At 40.9% G+C, this 14111-nt stretch overlaps 1 protein-coding gene across 5 annotated transcripts in view; it reads right to left on the reverse strand.

Annotated features, from left to right (window-relative positions):
* Positions 1 to 14111, reverse strand: part of PTPRR (protein tyrosine phosphatase receptor type R) — a 118763-nt gene that overhangs the window by 55596 nt on the left and 49056 nt on the right. For 3 of the 5 annotated variants that reach the window (XM_069955920.1, XM_069955919.1, XM_069955912.1), the window contains 2 exons: positions 12414 to 12524; positions 704 to 963 (listed from right to left, as the gene is read on the reverse strand). In XM_069955920.1, coding sequence (XP_069812021.1) covers positions 704 to 963; positions 12414 to 12524 — 371 coding nt within the window. Of the gene's footprint in view, positions 1 to 703; positions 964 to 12413; positions 12525 to 12613; positions 12702 to 12758; positions 12787 to 14111 lie in introns of those variants that run through there. The other 2 variants (XM_069955916.1, XM_069955918.1) reach the window with 2 other exon arrangements.

Genomic DNA, 14111 nt, shown 5'->3' on the forward strand with positions numbered 1-14111 from the left:
TAACAGCTACTTTACCAGAAATGTAACGCTACCATTAAATTAGTTTATCTCTGTATATAAAAACACATTTTTTTATAGGTTCCCTTACCTATGGCTTACCAGCTGTTTCCAACCTACACTTTCCACCATAGCCTAAAGCTGTTGTGGCATGATGGGGGTTGTAGTTTTGCTTTAACTATTCAGAGTTCGGCACAGTACACAGAGTATCAAAACAACTGATATAACAAATAAAAGTATATTACATACTGAGGTAGGATTGGTCAACACTTTTGTCTAGTAATACAATAGTGTTTGCTCTCTCAAAGATTATATCAGTCCTTCCCCAGTATAAATCCATACATTTCAGAAATATACTTATGATGGTGCTATGTGGTCATGAACATTGGAGACATATAGCTACCTAAGTAAGGAAGCATCATTTCTGTACAGCATTCCAGAATTTTTAGCACTAAATAAAATTACATTCTAGTTAGATTAGGATTAATGAATCTGTATCATGACAGGGTGACACTGATGAGTACAACAAAGTAGAAAATCTGAGGAATAAAGTCTGGGGAGGTAGAGAAAATGTATATATCGAATAATGAAACATCTAAAACCTATCTGATAACTCCACTGCTTTTTGACAACTGTCTGACTAATCCACAAGACAGTTAACCATTAAAGACTCCGTTCATTTGAGAGTAATGAAGCATAGGCTTACCTTTCTTGTAGGCCGACAGGTTTCATCTTAAATGGTGATGGTCCTGCAGAAACTGGAAGTTTAAGCTCAAAGGTGCCTGGGCACTGTGGGTCCACAACAACATTCACAGCTTTTGGGATATGTTCAGGATGAACCATACTGCTCGAACGCTTTGCCTCAGACTGTGTAGGCTGAACCGAGAGCGGCGACAGGTGTATCTCTTGGTTTTTTTTGTCCTGACTCAATGAAAACTGGATCTTTTCTTTTAATCTGTAGAGTACCTACAGAGATAGAAACTAAAGAGTATCAACAATTTTCTCCTCCTACTGTATAAATAAAGCAAAGCAAACACACACAAAAAAAACTAAAGCTGTGCATTCAGAAAAAGCTTCATAATTTGTGTAGTGGGAGGTTTGTTTTCTTCATTGTAAGCTTTAATTTATTGTCTCCGTTTATCAAACTTGAACACGGCTGTAAAGTTGGCTATATAGAATGCCTTCATTAGGTTTAGTCACTGCAGTGCTAAATAGAGCTTGTGTCTCCATAATAAATACCATATGTGTAACATGTTAAAGCAACAATCTGTAGATGTCAGCTCACCTGGGTGAACAGGGTTCTTGGCTATACAAGCATAACATTTTGGCTAGTAGTAGCTGCACCATTTTTAAGTTAGGGACCCACATGAATCAGGAACCATTAAGCAGTGTGTGGGCTTATGCACTTTAATTAAAAATATTTTTTTTTATTAAAGTATTGTATTGCCCCACCAAAAGTTATACAAATCACCAATATACACTTATTAGGGGAATTGCTTATGAAGTGTTTTTTTTCTTCCTTCACTTACTACTGCATCAAGACTTCACTTCCTGGATAAAATGGTGATGTCACGACCCAACTCCCAGAGCTGTGCGGGCTGTGGCTGCTAGAGAGGATGATGGCAGAGGGATGCTCAGTGTCCCTCCAGTGCCCTGTGTCCCTCAGCATCCCCCTGCCATCATCCTCTCTAGCAGCCACAGCCCGCACAGCTCTGGGAGTTGGGTTGTGACATGACCATTTTATCCAGGAAGTGAAGCCTTGATGCAGTAGTAAGTGCAGGGAAAAAAGCACTTTGTAAGCATTTCCGGTAATAAGTGTCTATTGGTGATTTGTATAACTTTTGGGGGGCAAGATAATGCCTTAATAAACATTTTCGCCGAACTTCTCCTTAAACTTCTGATGTTAGTAGTATATAGTGGTGAGAAGCAGATGGATTAGTGATAAGTTTATGGATGTGCGACCATGCCTGTTTTTATCCCCATAGAATTACTTTATATATTCTATCCCCCCTTTTTTTTTCTTGGCCCTGCAATCTTCCCCCACCCTAGGTGGTTTTAATTAGTAAGTGTATATAGGGTCAGTACCTAGCTTCCCTCAGTCCTTTGGCTGAAAGAACAGGGTGGCAGGTAGATCAGTGATAAGTTTATGGATGTGCAGCCATGTCTGTTTTCTTCCCTTAAAACTACAATTTTGGCTACCTGCTGTTCAAAACAAAATTCTGTTCATATGCAATACAGTGTAAACAAGAGAGAAAAGCTCTTTATCCTTTTTTAACCATTGGGCCTCCTCAGCAACATTGCCAACAGCATGCGACTATTGGCAATTATATGCAGGGAGGGTTTCCCCCGCATGTGATGGTCACAGTATGGTAACTTCCGGGATGAGCACAAGCCATATCATAGCTCCATGAGGCTGGGAACATACACAGCAGTTTCTAGCCTAAAGGAGTCAGGTATTTTGTTTCAGGGAAATAACTAAAGCCAAAGATTTTAATTGGAACCTGTTCTTGGCATGAAACATACAAGGGCACATAATCAAAAACTGACTAATTATAAATAATAAATAAATAATATAAATGCATATGTATAGAACCTATCACCCCTCCCCCTTCCCTGTATCCATCCCCTCCTTGGTTGAACTTGATGGACATGTGTCTTTTTTCAACCGTATTAACTATGTAACTATTAACTATGTAACTAGACTTTTAACAGTGACTCAGCCTGTTAGAAGAACTAGTCTTCACCTTCTGTTAGCTTACTTACTAGCCTCATTTTTTACTTCTTAACTACTTAAGGCCATGTGTCACACAACATATGTGTTGTATAAATCATGGCCATTGTGGCAAATTGCAACAACGGCCGTGATTTATACAACACATACGTATTATGGGAATGAATGGAATCCCGGCCAGAGCGTATAAACATAGTACGCGCTCCGACATGTCAGTTTCTGCGGCCGCTATTTATTGAATAGCAGCCGCAGAGAACCTGTCAGTTCACACAATGGGGAGTGCGGCTCCGACAGTGAATTGGGATGTGGGCGCACATGGGTGTGCCCGTATCCCAATTTAACAGAGATGAAGATCTTCAGTAACACTGGCCGTTCTGTGATCCGGCTGTGTCACAGAACGGCCGGTGTTATACTTAGTGTGAACATGGCCTAATTAAGATGTTTCTTAACTGTATTCAATGGAAAAAGAATGATGAAATCTATTGTTCATCTCTGAAACCAAGGCTGTGTTCACACGTTGTAGTTTCCTTGCAGTACTGTCGTGGTACTGCATAATATTTGTGAAACTTCTGCAGTACTGCAACAGTACTGCAATGCAACTGCAACTTGTGTGAGTGTGTGTGTACATAGTATAAGCCCAACAGTTTAATAAGTTTAAAGAACAATCCTGGGATTCAGGTTTTGTCCAAGCTAAATCATTATTGTCTAACTGCCTTTTATTATAAAGAAGGACTATGCATGCTGTGTTTTGTGCAATGTTTTCAGTTTACTTGTGTATGTACTGTAGGTGGAAGGTACGCTCTGCAAATGTGATTTATTATGTACCATTTGAAAGCAGTCGCCCACTGCATGGCAATGGCTGTGTTGCTCATCCAAGTCATCCCAAGTCATCCTCCAACTACAGACATCATGCAGCTCAGGATGGTCTATTTTTAGATCCCTGTCTTTAACCTTTTCAGTCACACAGATGTTCACTGAAGCAGAACTTATGACAAGTTTTCTTTAGTAGTTAATGTGACATGTTGCCTATGAGACAAATATATGTTGCTGTCAGGATGTAAACTTTCTACAGCAAGGAACACACCTAATGCAAGGCTAGTTTTCCATATACTGTACTGTAAGAGGTGAGTGCCACGAATACTGTATTAATACTGTATAAACAGTACAGTGTAAAAGTTGCAAACAGGTGTGTAAGCAGAACAACATTGGTAAACATACAGCCAATGTGATTAAAGGAGAAGTGAGGCCAAAATTATTTTTTAATATGTTATTACTTATGGAAAGTTAGACAAATTTTTAATGTACATTAATTATGGGAAATGCACATACAGGGCTATTTCCCTTAATTTAGTAGATCAGGGAGACTTCAGATTCTCTGAAATACTGTGACGTCACGAACCGGGGGTGTAATTCCAATGGAGTGTCCAGCAGGGGGTGCACTATATCTAGAAGTCAATGAGTACCATTGACTTCTATATATAGTGCGCCCCTGCTGGACACTCCATTGGAATTACAATGGATGTGTACAGTATATAAATGTAATATACAGTATGTTTTTGATTGAATACATATATGGAATACTTTGGGGAGCAAGTATCCTTGCTCCCCGAAGTAATCCATGAATGTATTTAACCAGTACATTTGGAGGGCACCGAGCAGGGAGGCAGAGATGTGCCTATGCATCTACTTCCCCCCTCCCTCCCTGCTCGGTGCTGCTGCTGCCACATATACACAGTACTACTACTCCCATCCTCTGCTCATAGTAAGAGGATGGGGGAGTAGTACCTGTGCTATCCCCATAACGCCGCCACCGCACAGCTGCTCCACACAAGGGCTTCAGCATGCCCCTCTGCCGCTCCCCCTCCTAGCTAACAATTTCTAACTATCCCGCCACTCACCACCTCTCTCTGCCGCAGCTCTCCGCTGCTCAGCGCCGCCGCTCTCTGCTCCCACATACCGCCTCCCGGTCCTGAAGCCCTTGTGAGGAGCAGCTGTGCGGCGGCGGCCTTATGGGGATAGCACAGGTACTACTCCCCCATCCTCTGCTCATACTATGAGCAGAGGATGGGAGGAGTAGTACTGTGTATATGTGGCAGAAGCAGCACCAATCAGGGAGGGGGGAGGTAGATGCCTAGGCACATCTCTGCCTCCCTGCTCGGTGCCCTCCAAATGTACTGGTTAAATACATCTATTGATTACTTTGGGGAGCAAGGACACTTGCTCCCCAAAGTATTCCTTCAATGTATTCAATCAAAAACATACTGTATATTACATTTACATACACATTCATTGTAATTCCAATGGAGTGTCTAGCAGGGGCGCACTATATATAGAAGTCAATGGTACTCATTGACTTCTATATATAGTGTGCCCCCAGCTGAACACTCCATTGTAATTACACCCCCGGTTCGTGACGTCACAGTATTTCAGAGAATCTAAAGTCTCCCTGATCTACTAAATTAAGGTAAATAGTATTATATGTGCATTTCCCATAATTAATGTACATTAGAAATTTGTCTAACTTTCCATAACGAATAACATATTAAAAAATAGTTTTGGCCAGAGTTGTCCTTTAAGAAGTATCTTTAGCATAAACAAGGTGATGATCTGGTCCGCAACAAAGCCCTGACCTCAACATCACCGAGAAGGGTCTGAGCAAGTCTACATGCACAGGTCCTGTATATAGAAGAACACCACTAGTCCATCTGATCTGCCCTTTTATTACTTCCTTAATTTTGATCTTAGGATAAATATATGTTTAGGCCAGGCATCTTTAATGGGAATGTGTCATCAGAAAATCACTTATTGTTTAAGTAATGTTTTTATGTTAACCAAATTTTTAAAGAATTTTTGGTGACTTTTTTTATTTTTCTATTTTTTATGAATACGGACAAGGAGAGAAAGGAGTGCTGCAACTCACACCTATGGCTGACACTAATGCCTCTCGGCTACATTAAAAAACTACGCCAGGATGTTGGTATATAATTTGATCAAACCATATTGCCCCATGTACCACGTGCAGGTCCCCTGGTTCACACGAGTCCCTACACTGACTACGCAGGTAGAATGGGAAAAATAGAAGGTACTAGTCATGTGTGCACAGGTGCCTCCTGCTGATTGCGGTCGTGTGGGTCTTACCAGGAGGAGTGCAAACATTCAGAAAAGAGATGTGTGATGTGCAACAGCTCCTTTCTCTCCATGTCGTATTTTTTTATGAATATTATTAAATAATCCTGAGATTTTGCAGTTTTTATTCTCCCCACTGGGGCTCAAACTAAGCTGAGACTTCCTGTTGTATCTGTAGTGATAAGAGGAGGCTGCTGTAATGTGAGCACACTGAGCAATTCTCGCAGAATTTCAAGTGGATTCCGCTCAAAATTCCGCCCATAAAAAATTAGCAGTCTTGGCTCCCATTATTCTCTATTGTATTTCCGCGCATTAGTGCAAACGGCGGACATTTCCATCCACAATTCTGTCTGGACTCGCGTGGAATCTGCGTTCCACCTGAAGAATGGACGGTTCATTCTTTTGGCGGGTTCTGCTAGAGGCATCCTATAGAGGTCAATGGGGCCTAAATTCTCCTTGAAATTCTGCTTGAATTCTGCTCACATTCTGCTTGAATTCCGCTCCTATTCTCTCCTACTGTGCCAGAGCAAAAAAGAAGAGGAATTTCAAGCAGAAATCTTTTCTCTTAAATTCCTTGCGGAATCTGCGAGAATTACTCAGTGTGCACATACCCTAATGTTTCACATTCATCTCAAGGAGACAGACTCTGTCTATAGTTGTCTATTTCCATGAGGCTAGCTGTAAAATCACATGATCTGCTCTCAGTAAAGCAATGCTGATTTGGATCCATTAAATTGTTGATTTTTAGGTGGTCAATTCTCTTTTCTTTTTTTTCTTTTTTTTTTTTAAGAATTTCGATTACTTTTACTACTACAGATGTCAAGCTAACTGTTCTGTAGTTACTGGGCTTTTCTCTACTGCCCTCCTTGTGGATGGGTACCATTGTCCAATTACCAAAACATCAGTTCTCAAAGATGTTTGGAACAACCTCATTGCCTAGTACTGAGTAGATTGTTTTTGTATGTATCCATCTTGCACTTTTTTTTTCTCCCATCTATTTTGTTCCTAAAAAGCAACCAAGCTAATGTTACTATTTCACATGTTCTGCTGAACTGAGGGAGGAAATGTACTAGAGCTCCTGAATCCAAAAAGACTATGGTCCAGATGTTCTAAACATTTCTATCAGCAATCCCCTAGAAATGACATCTTCCGACATGACAGAAGATGTGCACAAGGTAAACCTTCCCTTTAGAATTCATCATCTGTTAGACCAATATCACACCTGACTAGGATATTAAAAAATAAGCAAACTCAGGAGTTTACACATTTCTAGCAATTATTTAGTTACAGACAGAAATAATGTAGAAAGAACACCATATAGCAGAAAGGGTTTCAGAATCCTCAATATAATTCATGAGTGAAAAGATGAGGACTGTAAAAAAAACCTGCCTTCACACTATTTGTTGGAGCCATCAGCTTTTTAAGTGCTAATGTTTCATGATCTTACAGATAGAGGATAAAAACATGGGGTTCAAGACTTGTTATGTCACTTAATCCGATGACACAGATATCATTGTGACATTGTTGTCAAATCTCTAGCCTGGCATTTAGGTAGAGCAAATGTACAGGTTTACAGTACACGTCACAACTGATTGGCTGAGAGGAGGGGTGGAAGGGAAGCATTTCAAGCTGTTCTGTTTTTAACACCTGGGTAAATATTGTTGTGAAAGCTTCCGTCTGTGCATCTGTCACAACATATACTCTAACATGCAGTCTGCGATCCTGCTTCATACTATGCTTTAATAGAAGTTACCTCGGTGATTGGATCTAGTCTTATTGCAATTATTTGTTTTATACTATAAAAACAAGATTGAATGCAAGATTCCTCTACTTCAAGATTGCATGGATTCTGTTCACAACAGAGCTATAGAGCGTATGTTGGATCCCTTTTTGAATAGCTGTCAACTATCTTTATTTACTTTCCATGATGTTCACCTTAGAATTATGTCATTATGTCGGTAAGTTTTCAAAGTATTCATCCCAGGACCAGGAACCTGTTCTAATTACAAATTCCCTTTGGTTCTTAATTATGACCTTGCATAACCTGAGGGCCCCATTGCTGAACTACTGGGCATGGCAAGAATATGCATATACTGCAACTGCAAACTGAGCTTCCACTCTTTTCTACAATACACAATGGAAACATAATAGTGCTAAGGATCTGGCTGCAAGGTCCTGCTCAGAAGAATGGGAATTATTGAGGTCATGACCAATTTCAGTTCAGTTTTACAGCATGTTAAATGGCATTTTGGACATTATGGCTATGTTCACACACTGTCATTTTGACAGATTATTATTTGATGGCTGCAAAATGGCAGCAGGATCCTCTGTTCTCTTATAACTTCTAAACAGACTTAAAAATAAAATTATGTTACTATCACCATCAGGCTTACAATCTACTTTTTCTATTTCGGGCATAAACACACTAAAGTCAACCAACAGGAAGCCAACTAACCTTTTAGTAAATTTTTGGAGTGTGGGAGGAAATCTAAAAGAACCCCACACAAACATAAGGAAAACATAAACTCCATACAGATGTTGCCCTTGGTCAGACTGAAGTGAACCCAGAACATTTGTGCTGCATGGTAACAGAGCTAACCAGTGAACAACCCTAAAGGGGAGATTTATCAAAGGGTGTAAAATTTAGACTGGTGCAAACTGCCCAAGGCAACGAATCACAGCTCAGCTTTAGGCAGTGCTGAAAGGAAAGAGGAGCTGTGATTGGTTGCTGTGGGCAGTTTGCACCAGTTTAAATTTTACACCCTTTGATAAATCTCCCCCTAAGGGTCTATTCACATTAGCCTCTGTCTCCACAGGATCTATGATGGATTTGTTATTCTGATGTTTGATTCACCCTCTGTTTTTTTCTACTGCATAACAATAGATTCCCGCGTGCTGAGTTGACAGTAGATTTCACGCTGCAGGTTTCACCGTGAAATCAGCTGCGATACTCTGTACTGTTATGGCCTATGGGTCTGCATTCACTCATCAGATTTTTATTTTGCTAGAAGAATGTAGTCACTGCCTATTTAACTAATTAGCTGCCGGACCTTAAACAGACAATGCTTACCTGCCCGCGCTCCCACCTGCTTACCGGGTCACTGACAGCCCCTACAGCCAGTGGCTGTGGTGGAACAGCAGCGGGATTGGCTAAGTGGGCCATCAGTGACCCGGGAGCCGCAGAAGCAGGCGGGAGCGCAGGTAGGTATGCATGATCTGTGGGCAGGTAAGCATGATCTGTCTAAGGCCTGGCAGCTAATTAGTTAAATAGGCCGTGACTAAAAATTCCCAGCAGAATGAAAATACACTGCAAGAATGCAGAGCCATAGGCCATAACAGTACCAAGTATTGCAGCGGATTGTACCGCAAAACTTGCAACATGAAATCCACTGTGAACTTTGTACGTGTGAATGTACCCTAAAGTAGTAAAGCAGAATCCATAGTATATTGGCAGAGGGACTGAAAATAATGTAGAATCTCAACGTAAACATAAGAAGCCAAGCCAACTGTCTGACTTCTTAGAATTTTACATAATTTACAATGTACCGACAAACTATGCAGCCCCCAGCACATTTTTAAAATTTTGTTCCAACAGATTCTAAACTTGAAATGTTCTGACAGATGATTTTCTTTTGGAATCAGTCCAAACTATTTTTACTGTCATGTTAAAAGAAAAAATTTACATGTTTTCCATTCAGGAGAATTATTCCTGAATAAAAATAAATCACATAATAATAATAATAATAATAATAATAATAATAATAATAATAATAATAATAATAATAATAATAATTTAAAACTGTTAAAATGACTGACAGGCAGCAATTTGTATATTAGAACATTACACTGGAAAAAAAATCACAAACAAATTGCACAGCCTATTAATGGAATCTATTGTTTGGTATGATTGGGATTTCCAGTACTGTCAGTTTGTAGGTGAAACTGTCAGTTTGTAGATGAATACTTTACCAATCCGTGCTCCGGCCTGCTTATGTGGCTCCTGGCTCCCTGGTGTACCGCTCAGCCTCAATGGGCTGTCTCACCGCAGCCACTGATTGGTTGAGCAGGACACCAGGGAGTCGGGAGTCACAGAGGAAGGCCGGAGCACAGACGGGTAAAGTATTCACTGTGCCGCAGCAAATTAAGGGAGATGGAACTTTAAATACTCACAGCAGAATAAAATTTCTTCATGCGAGGATGTAAACAAATACAAACTGACAGTACTAGGAATCGCAGTGAATTTCACTGCGGAACTCACAGTGTGAAATCCGCTGTGATTCCTGTGCGTGTGAACCCACCCTTAAAGAAAATCCTCTTGAAATGCAGACCAAACACACTTTGCAACTAGGGATGGTCCGAATCTGCCGAGGTTCGGGTTCATATGAACCCGAACGCTCGGCATCAGATTCCCGCTGCGGGAGGAACGCCTGGAAAACTGGGATACAGCCTATGGTTATGGCTGTATCCCAGTTTTCCAGGCGGTCCTCCCGCTGTATCCACCCTCTCCACGGAGAGGGCAGACAGCGGGAATCATTTCCGAGGGTTCGGGTTCGTACGAGGTTCGGACCAGGTTTGTACCATCCCCAATTGCAACCCTATCTGTGTTATACACAGCCTTCTGCACAGCTGATCTGGGCATGCAGACAATAGATGCAGCTTTTTTATTCCATCCTTCCATATGTCTGTTTCTGTTAATATGAAAATTCCCTGGACTTGACTGCCATAGCATCAGTCAAACGAAAAGACACAAGTTATGATGAAGAGTGTGAGGCCCTAGTCTGCACAGTAAATATTGGCTTGTAGTAGTATGTGCCAGGATATACTTTGCACGGGAAAGATAGAGCAAAGAGAAGGGAAAGTGGGGTAGCAATTAATGTTAAGAATAGTCTAAAATTAACAATACATTTTAAGGCTATGTTCCCACTACGTAAATCTACGGCCGTAGTTCTCGCCGCAGAGCTACAGCCGTAGATTTGCGGGGTGGAACATAGCATTGTTTGCTATGGGATCCCGGCCGGAGCGTACACACATTGTATACGCTCCGGCCGGTTCCCATGCGGCGCCGCAAACAACTGACAGGTCCATTATTTGGACCTGGCAGTTCACACAGTGAAGCGAGCGGCTCCGGCCGCTTGCTTCACTCTGTGCTATGGGAAGCGTGCTGATGCGTGCTGATGCGCCCGCATCAGAGCTCCACGGAGGAAAGATCATCCGGCCGGTACTTAAGTACCGGCCGTGATGATCCGGGCTGAGACTGGCCGTTCGGTGACCCGGCCGGAGTCACGGAACGGCCGGTCTCATCCATAGTGAGAACATAGCCTAATACTCATAAAGAGCTGGAGTCCCTCTGAGTTTGCATGCAAACCAAAGAGGGATCTATTATTGTGTTACCCATCCTTCCTGGGCAAACAAAGCACTATGATAATATGTTGGTGGACATACAGTAATTACCAAATTAAGTCAGTAAAGGGAGACATTGTAGTTACAGGTGGAATACCGGTTGTACAGTTATATGTAAAAAGCAAGAATATAACAGAGGCCCTTACAGGGCCATCTCTAAAACAGCTTGTAATGGAGGAAGCACATTTATCAATGAGTGCTTTGATTTTTTTGCGCAGCTCCAATTTAAAATTTCTCTGGCTTTCTGCTGCTGGATTTTTAAAGAGGTGCACGTCTGTTGATAAATCCAGCATAGTGGAGGCTGTTGCGCAGAAGGCACAAACATTTTTAGCTCTTTTTTGGCCGCAAAATATTGATAAATTTTGCGCATGGGGAAGACACTCCTTCCTGCGTGCAATGCTGTGACCCTCTCCGTCCCCTCTCTGGCCAAATGGCAAATGTGGAAAAAAGTGCACCGTTTATGTGATGAATGAACCTTGCACAAAAAAATGGAATTTTTTTTTTTTTAAGTTTGTGCGAGGTGCAGAGCTTAATAAATGTGCCCCTTAGTTATATACTAAAGGGATCAGGTGTCTGAAATTAGAGCAAAGGAAAATTTAGGTGCCAGTGACCATTAAATTAGTTTGAAGCGATAACCTACCAATCCTGTTCAAATGAACTTGTATTCTTTCAACTGGATTAGTGGTAATTGCTTTATACCACACACAGACTATTCTAATTATTGAGTTATTGTTACAAGTCATTTCTATTTTATGCAATAAAAAGGCATAAAAAACATGATTCAATAGAAATGTGAAAACAGGGCTTAATAAGAAACTAACCATTGGAACTGATGACCTGTAAATCAATAACACATCATGTACAAATGTCACAAAACAGGACTGCCCCTACTAGTATGCGTTTTTAATCCTTTTAGCTCTGCCCCTATAAAAATGACCTAATATATCATACAAATACAGTATCATACTAATGTTTACAGCTTTTCAAATTATATATTTTTTACAGATAGCTGCAATTGAAAGTATGACTAGAACCATCATAAAAGTTAGCGGCCATATACAGTAGCCGTCATATGTAAAAGCAGAATGATGCAAATCATTGTAGTGCAGAACAGCTTCTCTTACCACTATTCAAAGAATAAATAAATGCATCCACTCACCATTAGGCATGTGACGATTATCACAAATGTGCTGAGAAAGATAACAATAGTGTAAAATCCTTCTTTGGTCCATATCTTATCAGCCTCATGTTGTCCCTGCAGAACATTTTTCTTCAAAATAAAAGAAAGAATAAGAATTTATTGAAGAACCTAAGACAAATGTTTCTGCCATTCAGTGAAATACATAGACCAGTACGCACTCCACAGGAGCAGGGGCAGGGAGTGAGATCTGTTAGACAAACGTAAGGTTAAACTTCTCTTCAATGCTCAAATAATCTCCCTTCACAGGTATTACGATCAGGTCTAACTAAAGCAAACAATGTCAATGTTTTTCTTGGAAATCACCTGTCCCATCAAGTAGGAGGGTGTTGTTTTCACCTGGGAGCAGACGAAAGAGTTAAGTCTAATCTTTCATTTGGCTTCTCGGCCCCTCCCCCGTACTCCCACACACTTGTGAATTTCGTATGACCCTTCCCATCTCCCTGCAGGTGGAAACACTTTCTCAGAATGAATTGTTAAGCACAAAGGTTGCATCGAGTTGTTATTATGTTCTCTACGTGTTATATCCACATGGCGTTATTTGTGGTTCTAAAACACTGCTACAGCTTGTCAGGTTAAGTCTAGAGTGTTGGCAAAATATGAATGGGAGATGTGTCCTCCTCAAAACCTGGTGTACAGTTCATAGACTGATCATTGAGAACTGCATTCATCCACAGTATGTAAAGCACTGAGTAACTTTGTAAGCATATTACTTTATGCAATACTAGGGTGATCTAGTGGAATAACATAACTGCTTTCTATCGGAAACACATGTCCTCAGGTTGTGTCTGCGATATCCAATATGTTTCATTGAAGTGAATGGAACTGAGTTGTAATATCACACAAAATATAAGGACAGGTGTGGCACTGCATTTGGAAGAATGCATCTTTATTTTTCTAGTACTGGATAACTCCTTTAATGTATTATAAACTGTACTGTTACCATGACAGGCAAAATGCATATAATCTATAGGAAGTCATAAACACACAAGAGAAAATAACTCCAGAAAAAAATAAAGTGGTCCAAGATTAGCTGAGATCTAATGTAGCATGGCAGGCATGGCTACAGGGGGTGCAGAGGGTGTGACCCAGGAGTAGTGATGAGCGAACATGTTCCTACATCTTTGTATGTTCGTACGAACATGACGATAATTGTTCGTGTTCGCCAATCACAAATAATTTATTCAATGATCGATCGCAATGGTTCATTTTCGAACACATTCGAACATGCGAACGTTTATCTTGCCATGTACGCAGTTTCCTCCCACCAATTTGAAAGAGCCAATGAACCTGAGGAGAAGGAAGGGCACATCAGGTAATATAGTAGCCATGTTCACTACTGTCATTACAGTGATTGGCTGTACGATTAGCGTCATTACGTACATTATGTACATGCTATAAAAACGCGACATTGAGGCGAATTCTCTCACAGTGTTTCCTGATTCTTGTGCTGTTCAGTAGGGATAGTGAAATGAGCAGGGACAGCATCTGAATTTAGTTAGGCAGCAAAATTCACAGTGGTAGATAGTCAGTGTAGGGAGGGAGAGCTGACCGAGTAGGCTTAGAATGTTGTGAATATGTCAGTGTAGGGATGGTGACAGAATCCAGCATCAGGATTCATTTCTTAACCCTGTAGTGACCAGGCGTCCATCATAGTCC

Source organism: Dendropsophus ebraccatus, chromosome 1, assembly GCF_027789765.1.
Source record: "Dendropsophus ebraccatus isolate aDenEbr1 chromosome 1, aDenEbr1.pat, whole genome shotgun sequence".
Lineage (NCBI taxonomy): Eukaryota > Metazoa > Chordata > Amphibia > Anura > Hylidae > Dendropsophus > Dendropsophus ebraccatus.